The sequence below is a fragment of the Perca fluviatilis genome, chromosome 21 (assembly GCF_010015445.1).
Source record: "Perca fluviatilis chromosome 21, GENO_Pfluv_1.0, whole genome shotgun sequence".
Classification (NCBI taxonomy): Eukaryota; Metazoa; Chordata; class Actinopteri; order Perciformes; family Percidae; genus Perca; species Perca fluviatilis.
In genome coordinates this window covers 6,104,974-6,123,314 of record NC_053132.1, presented here as the reverse complement: position 1 = coordinate 6,123,314, position 18,341 = coordinate 6,104,974, and the positions used below count along the sequence as shown (strand labels likewise).

General features: G+C 39.8%; 1 protein-coding gene across 1 annotated transcript in view; it reads right to left on the bottom strand.

The window, feature by feature from the left end:
- The window catches only part of LOC120551246 (monocarboxylate transporter 6-like), a 35,465-nt gene that overhangs the window by 14,699 nt on the left and 2,425 nt on the right, over positions 1-18,341 (bottom strand). The window contains exons 2-5 of the mRNA XM_039788509.1: positions 16,139-16,635; positions 10,888-11,031; positions 8,223-9,062; positions 1,923-4,922 (exon numbers count right to left, since the gene is read on the bottom strand). Coding sequence (XP_039644443.1) covers positions 4,666-4,922; positions 8,223-9,062; positions 10,888-11,031; positions 16,139-16,532 — 1,635 coding nt within the window. The 5' untranslated portion in view covers positions 16,533-16,635 and the 3' untranslated portion in view covers positions 1,923-4,665. The remainder of the gene's footprint in view (positions 1-1,922; positions 4,923-8,222; positions 9,063-10,887; positions 11,032-16,138; positions 16,636-18,341) is intronic.

Sequence of the window (18,341 nt, the reverse complement as noted above, 5' to 3'; positions counted from 1 at the left end):
GATGACTTTACTGAACTGCTGTCTATAATCTGTATTAACTTTGACTGTGTAACTATTGCTGGTGATTTCAACATTCATGTTGACAACCCCCAGGACAGAGGGACCAAAGAACTGTGTTGTGTTTTTGAGAGCTATGGACTGACTCAGCATGTGACGGAGCCCACACACAATAAGGGGCACACTCTGGACTTGATTATCTCCAAGGGTCTGAACATTTCCAAGGTTGTGGTGACTGATGTTGCTCTCTCTGATCATTCCTGTGTTTTCTTTAACAGCACTATCTCTGTGCACAAAAGTGTTTAAACAAAGGTAATCAGAAAACGGTATATCACTGAAAACACCAGTGAATCATTCATTCAGCTTTTCTCCTCCACACCCGCCCTCTCTGGGGTCTCAGTCAGTGAGCTTGTAGATAATTTCAATTGTAAAATTACAAATATTGAACCCCATAGAAGAAAGTAAGGCGGTCCTTCTTCTCTGACATTATTGCCAGAAACAATAATAATTCACGTGCTTTGTTTGCTACTGTCCATAGGTAAACAAACCCTCCAGTACCAGTAGCATCTGAGCTATTCTCTACCAAGGCTTGCAATGACTTTGCCATCAGAGACAAAATTTAGAAAATTAGACAAACAGTCAGTGCCTCCATATCAAGTACAGGATATGTGTTGTCACAGTGTCCAGGCAAAACAAATTCAAATATGATACAATTTCAGGGTGGCTACTTTGAAGAATCTAAAATATAAGACATGTTTTCAGTTATTTCACACTTTTTTGTTAAGTACATAATTCCATATGTGTTCATTCATAGTTTTGATGCCTTCAGTGAGAATCTACAATGTAAATAGTCATGAAAATAAAAAGGAAACACATTGAATGAGAAGGTGTGTCCAAACTTTTGGCCTGTACTGTATGTCTCAGCAGGATTTGGAAAAAAAACTTGTCCATGCAATCAGACAGCTGCAGCTGATTGAGAACGCTGCTGCTCGAGTCCTCACTAAGACCAAGAAAGTGGATCACATCACTCCAGTTCTGAAGTCTTTACACTGGCTTCCTGTCCCTCAAATAATTGATTTCAAAATACTTCTGCTGTTTTATAAATCACTAAACGGTTTAGGCTCCAAAATACATTTCTGATCTGCTACTACACCATGAACCACCCAGACCTCTCAGGTCATCTGGGACAGGTCTGCTTTCTGTCCCCAGAGTCAGAACTAAACAGGGGGAAGCAGCATTCAGTTTTTATGCTCCACATGTCTGGAACAAACTCCCAGAAAACTGCAGATCTGCCGCAACTCTCAGTTCTTTTAAATCAAAGCTGAAGACCTTTGTTTTTGATGTTGCCTTTCTTTAATTTCTTATACTGCACTGTGAATTTTATTCTCGTATTTTATCAGTTTTTAATTTTTTATTCATTTCAATCTGCTCTTTAATGTTTTGGGTAAAGCACTTTGAATTGCTCTGTTGCTGAAATGTGCTATATTAATAAGTCCTGTCAAAAAGTTTGGCGTGATACCCTCAGATATGACACGGCCCTCGAGAGTGATCATCCAAGCGTCCAGTCATGACTTGCCCTGTTCCACCTGAAACTTCAAGTAACAGCAGCATCAGAATGTATAGGGTGTGATAGGGTGCGTCTTTTTAAACTTGAGCTTCCAATTTTACTCTCATAAACAGACTCAACGGCTATCAGCAGCCATGCAAGATTGCGTTTCCCAGGATGGCGAAGGCATGACCCAACCTCCTCTGCCTCTGATTGGCTAGTAGTTGGCTAGATTGATTAGGGTAAGCCAATCAGAGTCAGAGTAAGGCACAGTAGGGTGGGACACCTAAATATAAAAAGCCCACAACGAAGATAACTTTGATATTCAAACATTTATTTTTCCTCTGATCATAATGTATAAATAAAGCATTAATACAACCTCTCATTGCAGAAAGGAGCCTCTGGTTACACTTTTATTTACTGCAGCTCATACCTGAAATGTGTATTTAACTTTCAGTCACATATGACATAAAATAGTCTCCATGTTCATTTATCAAAAGATACATCTGTCACATACAGTACAATCTTTGATTGGGACTGAAGGTAAACTCAGTTACAGTGTCATAAAACTCCTCAGTGTCTTCAAAATATTCCTCTCATTCAATGTTTCACAACATGAAATCTTCTGCTTCTGTCTTCCTGAAAGGGTTTGATTTTATCCTGTGGTTGTAAACACACCGGTTCTATAAAAAAGGCACAGTTCCATTAAGGAATAAAAAGCGTGTTAACATTTAAAAACATGAGTAATTACCGCTTAAACATATATTCATTTTGTACATGTGACAGTGAATGACAATGATCTAAAGCAGCACATACTCATCAACACTGGTGTAAGATAATCAGCATGCTGTGTTCAATGTCTTCACAATAAATTGAAAATACATTCCCCTACTTTAAAGATGTCAAAACACAATCATTTTCTATATCCTATTGTGACAGATTAAAGGCATACTGTAACACTTGATAATTAAAGGTTAAGTCTAGTGATATTTTATATTTGTCCTATTGTCAAAAAAAAATAAAAAAACATATACATATATATATATTTTAAAAGACCAACAGTGAATGCATCTTCTAGCAATTATATCTCGTATCTTCCTCTGTGCTATTTCCTCCTGTTTGAGTGGCATTTGGTGTCCAGCTGTTTTAGGAAATTACTAAGGTCTAGGGATGTAACGATGCATCATGAATCAGTTAACAATCAATATAAATGTGTAAGGATTACAACCGGTTAAGATTTAAACAAATTAATCGTGGTGCAATTTTTAAACGGCCTAGGGCGTAATCTACTTTAGATTTCACTTGTTTGACTTCCGATGTCACTACGTCTTCTTAGTTAATTTGTTTGAAGAGATTTCTTTTGTATTTTTTCAGTTATTTTGGTGTGGGATTTGTTTTTAAAATCTAATCTTTATTTTTTTCCCCATTTCATTTTTTTTATTTTTAATAAAATTTCAGTTGCACTTTTTATAAGAGGACACGTCTGTGGTTTTGCACAGTTTATAGAAACAAAGGAATATTTTTCAGTCAGTTGTCTGCAGCTCAAAGAAATCCTGAGAAAATCTTATTGTAAACTTAAAAATCGTGTTCGAGTTGAGTTTATCGTTACATCCTTACTGAGGTCATGAAAAAATGAAATTATATATTTGTGATCTACTGCTTTGTCTGGGGCTTTTTAAATTAAATATAGTTTAGACAGACAGTAAAGGGGAAGGGGGATGACACGCAGCAAAGGGCCATGGGTTTGGATTTGACACTGCCAACGACTCGGCCGAAAAATGGGGCGCACGCTCTACCGGGTGTCACCCTACAGGTCACCCTAGATCTGCTGCTTTGTCTGCTGAATTGAAACAAAGTGGAAACTGTGCTCAACTGGCACTAACAGGCACCGTGCCAGTCTGGTTCTGGAGCGCATCCAAACACAAAACCATTACTGATGAGGAACTTAAGATGGTGACCAGGGTTCAAAATTTAAAAAAAATTTCCACCAGCCAAATGGCTAGTAAATGTTGAAATGTTACCAGCCACTCAATAGATTACCATTGTTTTTTTGGGCTAATTTTGAACCCTGATGGCGACTATTGCATATGTTGAGGCACTAAGTTGAGGAGTATTCAGAGCTCTATTATATCAGTCCTTAATGTGTTTTCAAGGCATACATATCAATATTACTACAAATTAATTTTACACACTTCATGTCTGAGGCCAGGTAGGAAAAATATAGAATAATAACACTAGACGTATCCTTTAACTCTTGATAATTAAGCACTCTCTAGGAGCCACTTCCTACTCCCCTGTGTTTACCATCACTTTCATTTTACCTATATTTATATCACTGCTCAGTTTACTTGTTTTCTTCCTCAAAATCACTTGGCCTATACTGTATGGTTCCACAGTAACCAATCAGACTCATTCGGTGTGTCTGTAAGATCAACATTAAACACTCCAGCAAACATTTTGACTGTTTAAACGCATAAATTGAAGCAACTGACAGGATTACATTTCACTGGAATCGTATTTTATATGATTTCACGTGACAAATACATTGATTGATTGATTGATGTAACTTGGCTTGATGAAGTGAGATACCTTATATTGTCTCCGTCGGGTGAAAACCTTGTATGTCCAAAGCCGTTCTTTTTCAGAAAAAAAAAGCTCATTTTAAAATCGTTTTGTTGAGCTATTTACCTCAGACGAAGTCAGACAAAATCGCCTCGTCACTGTTGAAATATTTGTAAAATATGTAAAGGGTGACCAATACCACCGATTTATGAAAACAGATTTAAATGACAGAATACGGAGATACAAGGTTTCTGCTCCGACAGAGACGATATAGGATAGCTTGTGTGATCACGTAGATAAGATCAGCAGCATTTTGTGATACTAAGTGCACATCTCTTCATTTTGGTAAGTAGGATCAAGTGTCTAACTTTGGATAAACTGTGCAAGATTATTCATGTTTGTTTCGACCTTAATGGCGCACCAGATGGCAGAAACTTGGCAACATCTGGGGCACCGAACAAGCCGATCCAAACATGGGGAAATAATCCGCAAAAGCTGTCTGAGCCGGAGCGTGCTGTGTGTTAAAAGTGCCACACGGTGAGAGCTGGCTCAGAGGCCGGTCATACACTGTACTCTGCCCCGTTAGACGAGGCCTTGTCTTTGTCTCCCTCTGTGGGAACGCTGATGTACTGACAGCCAGGAGCCAAGTCAACAGCTGGTTCAGGTCGAGCGGGGGGCTGACCCTGCTTGGATAACTCGCTGTCCCTTTTATCCAGCCAGCAAAATGACACCATGAGGAACACAGCGGAGGAGGCAACGACGGCACTGCAGGCAAAGAAGACGTGGAAGTACTGGCCTGTTCTGTCGATCAGGACTCCTACAACAACAACAAGACAAATCATCAATAGCTGGTGATGGGTTTCTCACCCAGCATTGTATTTTGTATGCAACAGTGGGCTGGCCCTGTCTCACCATCCAGAGAGAGCAACATTGTTTACTGTTTATTTACAAGGCTTTATGTGGCATGATTCACCTACGTCTGTCTTTCGCTGCTACATTTGACTAAAACAACATATCAGATAGCAGACACAGATTAGACTTATCACGCCACGCTTCAATTGTAAATTAGGAAAGAGAGCTTTTATCTTTTTTTTACGCTCCTGACAGATGGAACTGGCTTCAGGATTCTCTCAAATTAGAACAACTCGTTTCCATTGGGACGTTCACGATGATGCTGGAAAATGTGTTAAACAGGGACTCCTCTTATTCGCCTACATCAGTGATTCTCATTTGTTTTTATGGTTTATAGGTACTGTAATTCTGTGATTGTTCCATGGCTTATTTTTTTACATATCGTAATTTAGGTATTGTTTTATGATCAGATTATTTTTATGATCATATTATTTATTTGTACTGTAATTTTTAATATGGTTTTTCTATTACTTTTTATTTGTGCTGTAATCAGGAAAATGCATTTAATTAAACATTGGAAAAGAGAGCTTGTATTAATAATAACGTCAGCATGTTTTAACATTTGATTTTATAGGTCTTTACACTTTTAGTTCAGTTTGAAGCTGCTTGTCTTCTGTCAAATTTTTTGTATTCCCTACACTGCTTTTTTAATCTATTGTTGAATTGTATTCTTCTCTTCTAACATCGGATTTCTTTACTTGACTTTGGCTTATCATGTCAGTTGTTTTGTATAACATGTTGTATTGTTGCTTATGTACATTTGGCATTTTGTTATGTACCTTTGACTTTGGCTCGACTTCTGTTGTTTTAAATGTGCTATACTGTATAAATAAACATGACTTGACTCATATTTCTTTTTAGAATCTGTTGTAGATGAATGTAGACCAATACAAGTGTTACATACTTGGGTATTGTAACTGCAAAACATAATGCATACACTTTTTTTTTTTTTTAAATATAATTATGTTTCATAAAATGTGGAAAACTCAAACATTTTGTTTTAAAAAACAGAAAGGAATTCATATATATTCTTTGAGTCTGGACAGATATGGATGTGAACAGCAACTTGACTGGGAGGCGGTAATTCTTGTCGGATTTTTAGGAATGGCTTTGAAGCGCAGTAAACTTTCTTGCTGCGTGTCCATGTTTCCTGTCTACCTGCTGTAGCTCTACAGCAGAAATGCCAACTTGAAATAGATTCAGAAACACTAGAGAACTTCCAAGTCACGTGTGCAGTCAGATGACCTGCATGTGTGCCGTGTTGTTTCTGCTTCTTTCTGTTATGTGAATGGCATAAATACAGGGATAAAACATTCCCCCAGCCCGAGGCTGTTGCTGTAAATAACATCCTGTTCTCAGTTAATTTGTCTGGTACACACAGAGAACAAAGGGAACGAGTGTGTGCTTCATTCTCAAGGAGTGGAGTTTTAGTTCAGTGTCAGCAGAGAAGGACAGAGGCTGCCTCGTCTCATATGACAGTATGTTTATCTGAGCGCTCATGTAGCTGTGACCAAAGAGTCCCAACAGGATCCCTTCACACAGCTGAATGGGTTTGCTCTTTTACAACTGAAAAAGGGTTAGGTTGTCATCAAAGGAATTATGTTTTGGGTCTGTAAATTCCTTATAATTCTTTAGAAAGTTTTCAACAAAAAACCTTAATTATTTGGTATTTATTATAGTGTAGTCTATATCCTTGACGTTCCACTTCCAGGATTGCTCCGGTGCTGCAGGAGATTCCGTCGGATGCATGTCTTTAACGTTTCCTTTCGCTTTCTTTGTGTTGGAATTTTAAATTCGGTGGATTTTTGAGTATGGATGACGACTATGGTTAACTGCTCCTCAGATCTCTGCAGGGTAAATCCAGACAGCTAGCTAGACTATCTGTCCAATCTGAGTTTTCTCTCGCACGACTATTTTGCAGCGGCTCTGTGCGGAGTTTAGCACCGCCCACGACGATTCTGATTGGTTTAAAGAAATGCCATTTAACCAGAGCACGTTTTCCTCCCATCTCCAAATGCTGTGCGGAGTAGCACTTTGGAGGAGGGTCTGGCAAAGCAAGACTAATTATAGTGTAAAGAGAGTTAGTTAGTTGTCAGAATATTAAAGCTGTGTTTAAAATCAGAGGAATTTTCCCCATTTAAATCCAATATATGTTAAACATGATTCATTCACAGTTGCAAACTTTATATGTCTCATTTGTGTAGAATTATATTTTTGCCTGCAGACATATTTCAGCCGACCTGCAGTGCATCGACTAACAGACTCTAGGTCAGTGGTTCCCAAACATTTTTGCTGTTGAGTCCTTAAAATGAAGGAATGTGTACATTGCGACCATCATCAGCTGCATGTCTCTACCGGCTGGGACCAAAGTGTTGTTTTTTCACAACTCAAGACAAAACGTTTTTTTCTACTTTTCCTTTCCTGTTAATCGTCTCTTGACTTGATTTGTCTTACGCCCCCTTGGGAACCACTGCTTTAGCAATTAATTGGAATTAAATTATCAGAATTGTACCAATTAACACTCTGTTTTTTTAGTACCATTTTATAAGTCTTTCAGGAACCTTCCTATAAATATGGGACACAGTGGTGTTTCTTTACTGGTTTTGGGGGTTCCATAATTGACGTTTAACTCAACTAGGGCTGCAACTAACGATTATTTTCATTGTCGATTAAACCATTGATTATTTTCTCGATTCATCGATTAGTTGTTTGGTCAATAAAATGTCAATCTGTGTTTCCCAAAGCCTAACAAGTGTCACAGAGGAGTAAAGGAACCAGAAAATATTCACATTTAAGAAGCTGGAATCAGAGAATTATTCATAAAAAATGACTTAAACTGATTAATCGAGCCGTCAAGGGAGAACATAAAAGATTAGGGATATGGTTAGACGAGGTTCACAATTTGAGAGAGACTGAGTGAACCTGAACCCCGGATACCTTTGTCTGTGGCCAGGGAAACTTAGGATATTTTTGGTGTATCCACACGTGTGTATAACTTAAATGCTGGACTTCAGTAAACTTGCTTAACTGAACTCTTCGTCTCAGAATGATCCTTGTGTTCTGGTAAACTTAAATCAGATGAAAGAAGGCGCAGGAATTAATAAATTGGAGTCAGATTTGACAGGCCTCAGGGCCTTATTTTTACATAATTCCCTACAATTCCCACCAGATCTCTTCTCTCCATTCCTAAAACTTTGTACGTTACCTGCCAGCGGAGGCCCGATGAGCAGCGTGACGCTCTCCATGATGGCGAGCAGACCTAGAGCTGAGGGGAAGCGGCTCATCTCCACAATCTCCATGAGGACAGTGAACATCAGGGAGCCCACCACGCTCATGGACAGCCCGTAGACCGCCACATAAGCCAGCAGCACGGGGAAGCTGGGCCCGATGCAGCAGATGCTGTTACTGAGCCCGTTGACCAGCAAAGCAGCGGAAAATACGTAAATGTGACGCCCTTTGAACCATGACATGCTGAAGAGGATGCCGAAGGGCGGCCGCACCACGATGTTAACCATACCCAGGATGCCGAGCAGCAGCGCGGCCCGGCTCTGCTCCATGTCGTTAGCTGTGGCGTAGGGAACCAGGTAAATTAAAGGCACCACGAACCCAAGCATCATCCAGGTGATGCCTATGGCGTACACACAGTAACGTGTGTTGTGGCACAGCTGATCAAAGGCCATGTGTTTGCTCAGAGAAGCCCCCAAGGAGCTCCATATCCTTCTCATCCTCCCGTTTTCCGTCCGCACAGTTTCCTCTTCGGGCGGAGGGGGTCCGTGGTTCATGAGCGGCTGGCCGCGATGCTTGGGGGGCTGCAGGGGCCTCATCACTGCTCCGCACACGCAGCAGTTCAACAGGACGGCCCCCAAAACAAGGAAACTTCCCCTCCAGCCCAGCTCTGTGTGGAGATAGTCACCCAGGAAAGGCAGAAAGCACAGTCCCAGCGCTGTGCCCGTGGACGACATCGCGTTGGCGAACGCACGGCGACGCACAAAGTAGTGTCCGAGGATCGTCACCGCTGGCTGGAAGCTGAAGCAGAAACCAAGTCCTGTAACGACGGAAGAAGACATTCAGAGTGATACAACATCAGAGGTAAACATGTGTTTATTGATATAAAATTAAAAAGTTAGTTGCTGAGATGTTGGAACACAGAGACAGACCATAAGTCAGACCATCAGACAGTTTTAAACAAAGCCTCAGGTCAGCTAAACTTATTTGAAAGATAAAACGAGAGCAAATGGTATAATTATTAGTTCCTAAAAAGACTTCCTAGTTTAACTGTTACTGTATTGTATTTACCGTAGTTTTCCTTAAGGAAGCCTTATTACCTACTTTTCAGATTTACCTTTGAACAACGTCCTTTAGATAATCTGGCTGAACTGTAGGGCTGGGCGATATGGAGAAAAATCAAATATCATGATATTTTGGACCAAACACCTCGATGTCGATACTGTAGGGTTGACTATTGGTGCTTTCACAAAATATTTACACAATGAGATTTTTGACAAATACTCATCAGTAATGTGGATATATATAAGTGGGTAAAGGCAAATAATAAAACAGCTAGAACAGTCTGGTAAATTCAGAAAATGACATCACTTTACAGTAATGCAGCCTTTAAAACCAGGAAAAGACAACACTTGCCAAATTACGATATAATGATATCTAAAATCTAACACGATATCTAATCTTGTATCACGATATCGATATAATATCAATATATTGCCCAGCCCTACTCAACTATTGGTTTGTTTGCAATCTTAGCAATTACTTTGGCGAGTACAATTTAGTCATAAATGTCATAAAGTAATTTGACTTAAAAAATAAGACCAAAGTTGTAATGAATTGGAATTATCCTTCACGTTTAAATTGGCTTTTATTTTGTTATTTTAAAGGAGAAGTGTGTAGGATTAAGAAGGATCTATTGGCATAAATAGAATATCAATATTCATATATATGTTTTCATTAGTGTATAATCACCTCGTTGTGAATTGTTGGGCTTTTGTTAGCTAAGAATGAGACCCCATATCCATAAAAGAAGCGGGTCCTCTTCTCTTGAGCTCGCCATGTTGCACCACCATGTTTCTACAGTAGCCCAGAAAGGACAAACCAAACCACGGCTCTAAAGAGGGCCTTCAGTGTTTTTTCATCTAACACGCTCCCCCATGCTTTTATTTTGACACATTTACTTTTAATTCACATCATCTTTCTTGATTTCTTTCTTCAAAAAAGGTAAAACTAAAATATGAACTTGCAGAAAAACTAAATTAGACTCTCGTTTGAAACAAAAAACAAATAACCCACATGACTTCCGTTTTTGGTTTCTAACGATAAAACAAATTGAACATGAACGTTTTCATTCTTCAATCCAAAAGGAATAACGATAAAAGGAATTGCCAAAAACCAAAAACGGGCTGTTTTTGATCAATTTGTTCGTTTTTTGATTCTGACACCACAAAAAAAAAATGTTCTTCTAATTACAAATGAATAACGGATTATCTAATGATACCCTGAGCCGATCCACAACCTCACAGATAGGTGCCACTAAATCCTACACACTGCTCCTTTAACTTTAAAGCTGCATTCATTGATTTCTCTGACCACTTGGGGGGCAGAAAACAACTCTAACACACGTTTGCTTTATTAAATTTTGATTGCTAATGCCTGTTTTAAAAATGGAGCAAAGTTAGCTTTCATTTGGAGTCATGTTTTTGTCCAATATTTCTGGTTTTGGTCTCCGCTAACTGCAGAGAAAAATCTTCAGCTGCCAGATGTTCAGCTCGTCTCTGACTGCTGTTCGGTGCTGGCCAGGTAGAGTGCCGTTGTTCATCAGGTGTCAGCTGGGGTAATAAATCTGCTGAATGTTTGCTGACCTGTGATAACACCGGCTGTGATGTAGAGCTGTGTGATGGACTGGGTAAATGAACTGGCAGCCATTCCCAGCCCACTCAGGACGCCGCCCAACATGACCGTCGCTCGGCAACCAAGTTTCTCCACCAGCACGCTACAAAAGGGACCTGTGGATCAGATGTAAGGCTCTTAGTTTATTGCACACTGGAGCAGGAACGGACAAAGGCTTATACAAAAGAGGCGAGGTCTCTGCTGATGGTGTTCAGCTGTAATCTGTACCGGATGAATGAAAGCGTGACTGAACATATGTTTGCTCTCTCTCGCTCTCTCTCTCTCGCACTCTGTGTGCACATGGTGTTTAACTAAAGTTTAGCCGTTAGTTGACCCATATAACTGTGTTTTTTTGTCACGCTAGTATGAAAATAAGCTGCACTGCAGGGCGAATGTATCGGTTGCTATCATCCATCCCTCAATTTGCCTAAAGAGAAAGTTCCACTTTCAGTATTCTGAAGCCTCGGAGCTAAATGCAGCGGGGTATATTGGTTAAAGGTCACCGACGGGGGTGGGAAATTCAACACGCGCCTTTGTTGTTAGGCAACAGGGCTGAAAGGTACTGACGGGGATAATACCTGGACCTACTGAACCTTAGCGTTCTCAGACTAAGGTTTGCAAAAGTAGCCTCAAAGATCAAACATTGAATTGAACTTGACTAATGTGCAATAAACCCCAAGAACTGAAAGTGCAATAACCTTATACATGTATATTGTGTCACCTCATCGTGTCTACTCATCTTGATTTATGTATTTTACTAGTTCAATTTTGCTATTTTATATTTTCTTTGCCATTTGTACTATTCGGAGAGCTGCTAAACTGTGTTTTGTTGTCGTGAAACAATGACAATAAAGATCTATTCTACTTGTTTTAAGTCTGTATTTTACTTCTAGGTGAACTAACATTATGGTTTCAATTGCTGCTGAATCCTTTCTTCAACCCACAGAATTCCCAGTGGAGGCGGCTCCGTCCACGTCAACATGAGCAACTCAGACTTTTGTGCAGAGTCATGAAGATAATCCTCAGACCCTTGTCACGTTCGCCAGAGTCAAAGCCAGATCCTCGTCACATTTCTGTCTGCTCAGGGAAAGATCAGAGCATTCCTGTCTGCAAAAACCCTCAAGAAGTATCCAGATCCTTTACTTGTGGGAAAAATAATAATACCACACTGTAAAAATACTCTGTAATAAGTAAAAGTCCTGTTACTTGAGTAAAAGTATGAACATATCAGGAAAATGCACTGAAAGTATTAAAAGTAAAAGTACTCCATGCAGAAAAATCCTCCCATTTTAGAAAACTGGAAACAAAACAGTAATGGTCTAATCATGTCAGCTGGACTTGTAGGCCGTTATATTGTTGGGTAGTTTAATTTATAATAAAACATCGGCATTTATAAACTAAATGTGTTTTGTGTGCAAAAATCTTAATGTGTAAAGTAACTAGTAACTAAAGTTGTCAGATGAATGTAGTGGAGTAAAAAGTACAATTTTTCTCTCTGAAATATAGCGGAGTAGAAGTAGAAAGTGGTATGAAAAGAAAAGACTCAAGTAAAGTACAAATTTGTACTTATGTACAGTACTTGAGTAAATGTACTTAGTTATATTCCAGCACTGCAGTTATCATATCCACAATGCTAAAGTTCTGTTTATATAAACTGGACTATAAAAAAGGCCCTCTTTGCTCAAGAGGTGTGTGTGTGTGTGTGTGTGTGTGTGTGTGTGTGTGTGTGTGTGTGTGTGTGTGTGTGTGTGTGTGTGTGTGTGTGTGTGTGTGTGTGTGTGTGTGTGTGTGTGTGTGTCCATCTATTACGTGTGTCCCTGAATAATACTGGACTCCATTAAGCTGTTTAGCCCTAAGGGCCACTGGTTCCTACTGAAGACGTAAATCATTAACAATGGCTCCCAAATATATGATTTCTATTTTATAAATAGGTTCAGTATATTTCCTAAAACAGCTGGTCACTGCAGTTTTTATCATGCGTTTCTCAAAAAGGAGGAAATAGTGCACTTGTTGGGTTAAGCGGGTTAATCCACATTTGGGGCTCTAGTACAGTAAGTATTTGTGGCAGCAGGACAGCAGGTTTTCGATAACAATGCAGCTCTACGGCACAGAGTAATGAGATATATGCCCCAAAGATATGGAACACACTGCCAGTGGAACTGAGAGAGCCTCCACACTGAATATTTAAAAAACAAGGATAAAAACCTTTCTTTTTACAAAAGCTTATGAATAAGTTTGTCGCTGTTCAATGTTGATCTTTTAAGTGTGTGTGTGTGTGTGTGTGTGTGTGTGTGTGTGTGTGTGTGTGTGTGTGTGTGTGTGTGTGTGTGTGTGTGTGTGTGTGTGTGTGTGCCTAATATCCTCTGTATAACTATGTATAACGTGTTTTATTTGTAAGTGTACTTTTTTGTACGAAGCACATTGTGTTATATTAACTTATATGAAATGTGCTATAGAAATAAAGTTTGATTTGATTTGATATATCAGGGTTTGGATACACACACATTTACTTGTTGGTTTTGGTCTTTTCATGCTTGTTGACAATAAGAGAAATACAGATGATCACCAGATTTACCTCTAAATGTAAATTACAAAAACAGAATGTAGGATGTCTTCAGTGACCTCTGCAAATTGTTGGTATTCAGATTAGTCATTTCAGAAAAACTCATTTTAAAGGCCAACTTTTATGCAATCATTTGAGGTGCCTTTTAGTAATCATGATCTTTTAAAAAGGTTCATATTTCATCCCTTTCATCTAATCATACATTTATATTTTCGTACGATACATTTAATATTTAATGTTAAGAGGTCTGTTCATCATAAATTAGACATAATTTAAACAGACGCTGGATGTGGTGAGGGATAAAGGTAGAAATCTGTTCAAATGTATATTAATACATAACTTATTGGGCCACATGTGAGCCAAAAATAAAGTGCTTTCTGTTGTATTTTCAGAAATAGAGGGAGGAACGTAGAAGGAATCTAAGGCACAGACCAGTTCAGATTCTTTTGTAACTACAGAACTTCTTTTGACAAAAAAAAAGGGTGCAGGAGGTAATTACTGAGCACCGCCCACAGATAAACTACACTACACACTACACAGTAGAGAGAGCACTCATTTTAAATCACTATTTTTAAAAGCTGATGCTGATAAAATGGGAGTGTAGGACGTTATCAAATGTATCTAAAAACATGGAGAAGTTTCAACACATTGAGTGACTTCCACCCACTTTTCATTTAAGTTGGCGATTTTGCACTTTGAATGTTAACATTGTTGTCATATGTTGATTATAATTGGGTAAAACCCTGTATTATTTGCATCTATCCTACCACCAAGCATTGGCGATTTTAGACCCTTTTTAGGGGGGCTCAGATCCCCGTAAATTTCATCTCAGCCCCCCTAAAAATTATAATAAAAAACATTTCACAAATCAATTTTAGTGCTTCAAGTTAGAATTTGCGAACTTGTCTGTTAGTGACAGAGGACAAACAATTACAGGTTCAAAGGGCTTGAAATAAGTTTAACATCCTGTGTGTCTGTCGCCGATGCTACGCACCTGTAACCCAGTCAAGGAAAGGGTTAACAGAAACGTAAGGTTGGCTAATCAGAGAGACCTTTGGCTGAGTCTCTATCTGATCTGTCAGAGGGAGAACAGGAGACGGTTGTCAAGTTTATCGTTGGTAGTCCCCAGGGGAGAAGTTGGTCATTTCATGGCGCAGATTAGAACCCAAATTGAAACGCAAATTGCTGAATGTTAGAACATTGTGTCAAATTGGTCGTCATCACTGTGACTTATAAAGTGTCAGGTTTATTTCCATCATAGTGTTAATAGTGTCAAAAAATGTTAGCTGACGTTGTTCTAGCTCAGAGATTATCGGCTAATGAAATTACTGATTTAGCAGGGGAGGGTTAACACGTTTGCCAGGCACCGTGTCACATTCTCATCAGGGGCTGAGCCCCCCCTAAAGGTCTGATCCTAGAATCGCCCCTGGCACTATGACTTGTTTTAGGAGGAAACAGTATGCTGGCATCAGCAAAAAATCATCCTCGTCACAGAATCTACATTCTGCTTCACACAGATGGAAACATGAAGTTACCAAAATAAATAAAGCGGTCACCTTGACCTTCTATGTTGACTTTAATTGCCATTTAAAAGCACTACTTCCTGTTTCACGCAAGTTACATAATGCGTCACTGAGGAAGGAAGTTGATATTACTGAGTGGAGATATGGCTCACGCAGTCTTTGTAAAACGATCAGCAGACTAACATTTGTGGTTTATTGCCACCAACCGAACAACCAAGACTGAAATCCTACAGATTAGAGCTTTAAAGAACCCTAACTAACATTTTTCTTCATTAAACAACATCTAATATTTAGTTCTTGTAAATAAAATATGACAAATGCTGTGCCTAAAAGTCTTCTGAAAGCCCCAAAGTATGAAACATCAATATTTTATGTTTGCTCACATCAGCCACTCAGGCAGAAAGTTCATGGGAGCCATGAGCGCCTTGACCGCCGCTTTGCCAGACCCTCCTTCAATGCGCTTTGGAGGAGGGTCTGGCAAAGCGAGAGTAGCCTCAAGTTAAATTAATTATTTACGTGAACTTAAAATCATTGTTTTATTCGATGGCCTTGCTGCCCTGGCATTTGGCTTTTGGGCCCTCAACACTAAAAGTCAAGTGGCCTTGCCCCTAAAATAATAAAATTCCAGGCCTGTAAGTCCCCATAAGCTACCGGACATACCAGACCAAGTGAGGCTGAAGCAGCAACACCGCTCAGTGTATTAACTTAACCAAAGGTGCGTTTTATTGCTTAGGAGTTCAACTGGAGTTTTCATCTGGAAAGGAATGAACGTCTTTAAATCAACACCAGCACAGCAAGCACAAATTCTCTCTCACAGGTTTCACATTTTCCCCGAACAACAGGAGGTAGGGATTTAAGTTACCCTGAGGCTGGGGAGCATTAAAGGACAACTTATTACACATCTAATAATATTAATATCATTGTAGTTGATGATAAGTGATAAAACTCTGCAAAATCCCCAAATAATATTGTGGAATTATTCAAACTAAAAACATATTATGCATCATAAAGTTAAATTACACAGCCTTAATGAGTAAAACAAAAGGTAAATTAAGATGTAATGTGTACAGCATTAAGGTTACACATTAACTAAAAGGAGAACAGAGCCCAGTTTATTTCCTGCTCCGTCTACTTTACCTCCTGCGTGAAGCACTGACGTCATGATGGACGGCACCCAGGAGGTCTCGCTGTTGGAGGCGTGGAACTCATTCTGCAGGTCGGTGTAGAAGATTCCCACACAGGAGGGGAACGCCAGGGTCAAAGCCAGGACTATGATGGTGGCGGCCAGCACCACCCAGCCCCAACCGCCATCTGGAGCTGTGACTGCTCCCGTTACAGGCGCGGAGTCTCTGCATTCATTTCCCTGAGCCCCCTCCTCAGATTCACCGTCGTTGGCCTCGTGGACTTTCTCCATACCGTCGTTGGCCTCGTGGACTTTCTCCATACCGGCCCCTGCCGGCTCCAGGTCCCCAGAGGCCTCGGAGTGGAGGCTGCGATCACTCGTCCCTCTGATTCCATTTCTCTGAGTCATTTTCTGTTCTCCAGTTCAGGAGAGGCTCCTGTGTTAGCTCTGCAGGGTGTGTAATTACTTTTGCTGTCCATGGCACTGTAAATGCCACGACATTCAGGGAAACCTGTAACGACAAAGCAAACAATCTGGTCAATCAGGTTGTGTAGAGCAGCTGAAGTGGTGAAAGGTTTTTATGGGCGGTGGTCTAATGATCCCCTGACCCAGTTTTGAGTGAAATATCTCAACAACTGTTGGATGGATTGCAATGAAATTGGGTACAAAGGTTCATGTTCCCTTCAGGATTAATTGTGATAACTTTGGTTGAAATTGCGCAATATTTTGATGTATGACTAAATACATAAATCAGCGTCAGCTGTACCTTCTGTTTAGTGTTAATTAGCAAATGTTAGCATGCTGACACTTTGAACTGAGGCTACAGCTACACTACTGCGTTTTCATTTTTATGCAGCGTTTTGAGACAAAAACGAAGAGCTTTAGCTCCATTAGCAGAACTAATCTCCGTCCATATCAACACGTCTGACAACACATATCACATGACCATTCACACACACTGGGCACGTGCGTGTCGGTGTAAACAGGAAGCAGATTGTCTGACGTTACTCTGCGGTTGTAAATCATGGATGTATAAGTTGAAAATACAGAAAATAATTTGGAGAAAGAACAACAATGGTGAAAAGTAAGAGCAGGGATTTATTATCTTGGAGCGAGGACGAGGTGGAACTGTTACTGAAAGGTCTGTAAGCTACCTAACCGATGAGACTGACTGACATGGTCGTCGTTTCCAAAGGTCTCCATTTCCGTCCGTCCAGACTACAAAGCAACCTCAGAGTTTTCAAACCAAAACAGAATTTCCAAAAGTCTCCGTATTATGGGCTCGTAAACACCGTAGTATTGTGGACGTGAGGTGTAAACGTAGCAAAATATGTTCGTTTTTTGAACCGAAACATAGTAGTGTAGATGTAGCCTAGTAAATTGCAGGCTGTAACAATTAAACAATGAGCTAAAAGAAACTTAAATGCTCTGTAGAGCTGAGTGATACTGCAGAGTTGGGTGATTTCTCTTTCGGTTCCTCACTACGAAGGACACCTTTCACATTACACATAGTCATTTCATCTATTGTTAATACAAACATATTGATTAAAGCAGCTTTAATAGAGTTTTCCAGGAGCAAACACAAGACTAATCCAGAGGTTTGGAGCCTGACGACACAATCTTTCATCAGCCTACGATCACACAGGTGTATGGAGAGAGGTAAACAGTAGTCAATGGAACAATGACTGCCTGTTCTTTAAAAGGAAGCAATAAAATACAGTAGGTAACAGGTGCAGGGAAACCAGTGCTCAAATCTTCTGGCGGCTATGTTTTGTACAAGCTGGAGGCGATGAGTTCATTTCTGAAGTCGTCCAAGTTACAGTAATCTAAAGCTAAGCTTCCTAAAATCAAAGAAATGCCCTAATCTTGGCAATGCTCCTGAGTTGGCAGATGGACTTGTTACTAACATTTTTAAAGAAACTTCAGTCAGTCTAGAACCAACCTAATATTTCTTGTCTCCTGTGCAAAATGAAAGCCAAGGTGCCTGCAGCTACACATTTCCTGTAGACGCTTCAGGTGCTTCATTTTTATCAGAAAATTACAAGACGTCCATGACTTTATGTCTGCAGGTCAGACTGTGAGGAGATGTCTGCTGGGTTAAATATGTCTGCGAGTGGATGCAAAGAGAATCTGGCTGAAACAAACATGCACTTGTGAAAACCCATGTGAATGAACGGCCTTCTGTGCAAAATGCTCCAGTAGATTTTCCGCCCCAAA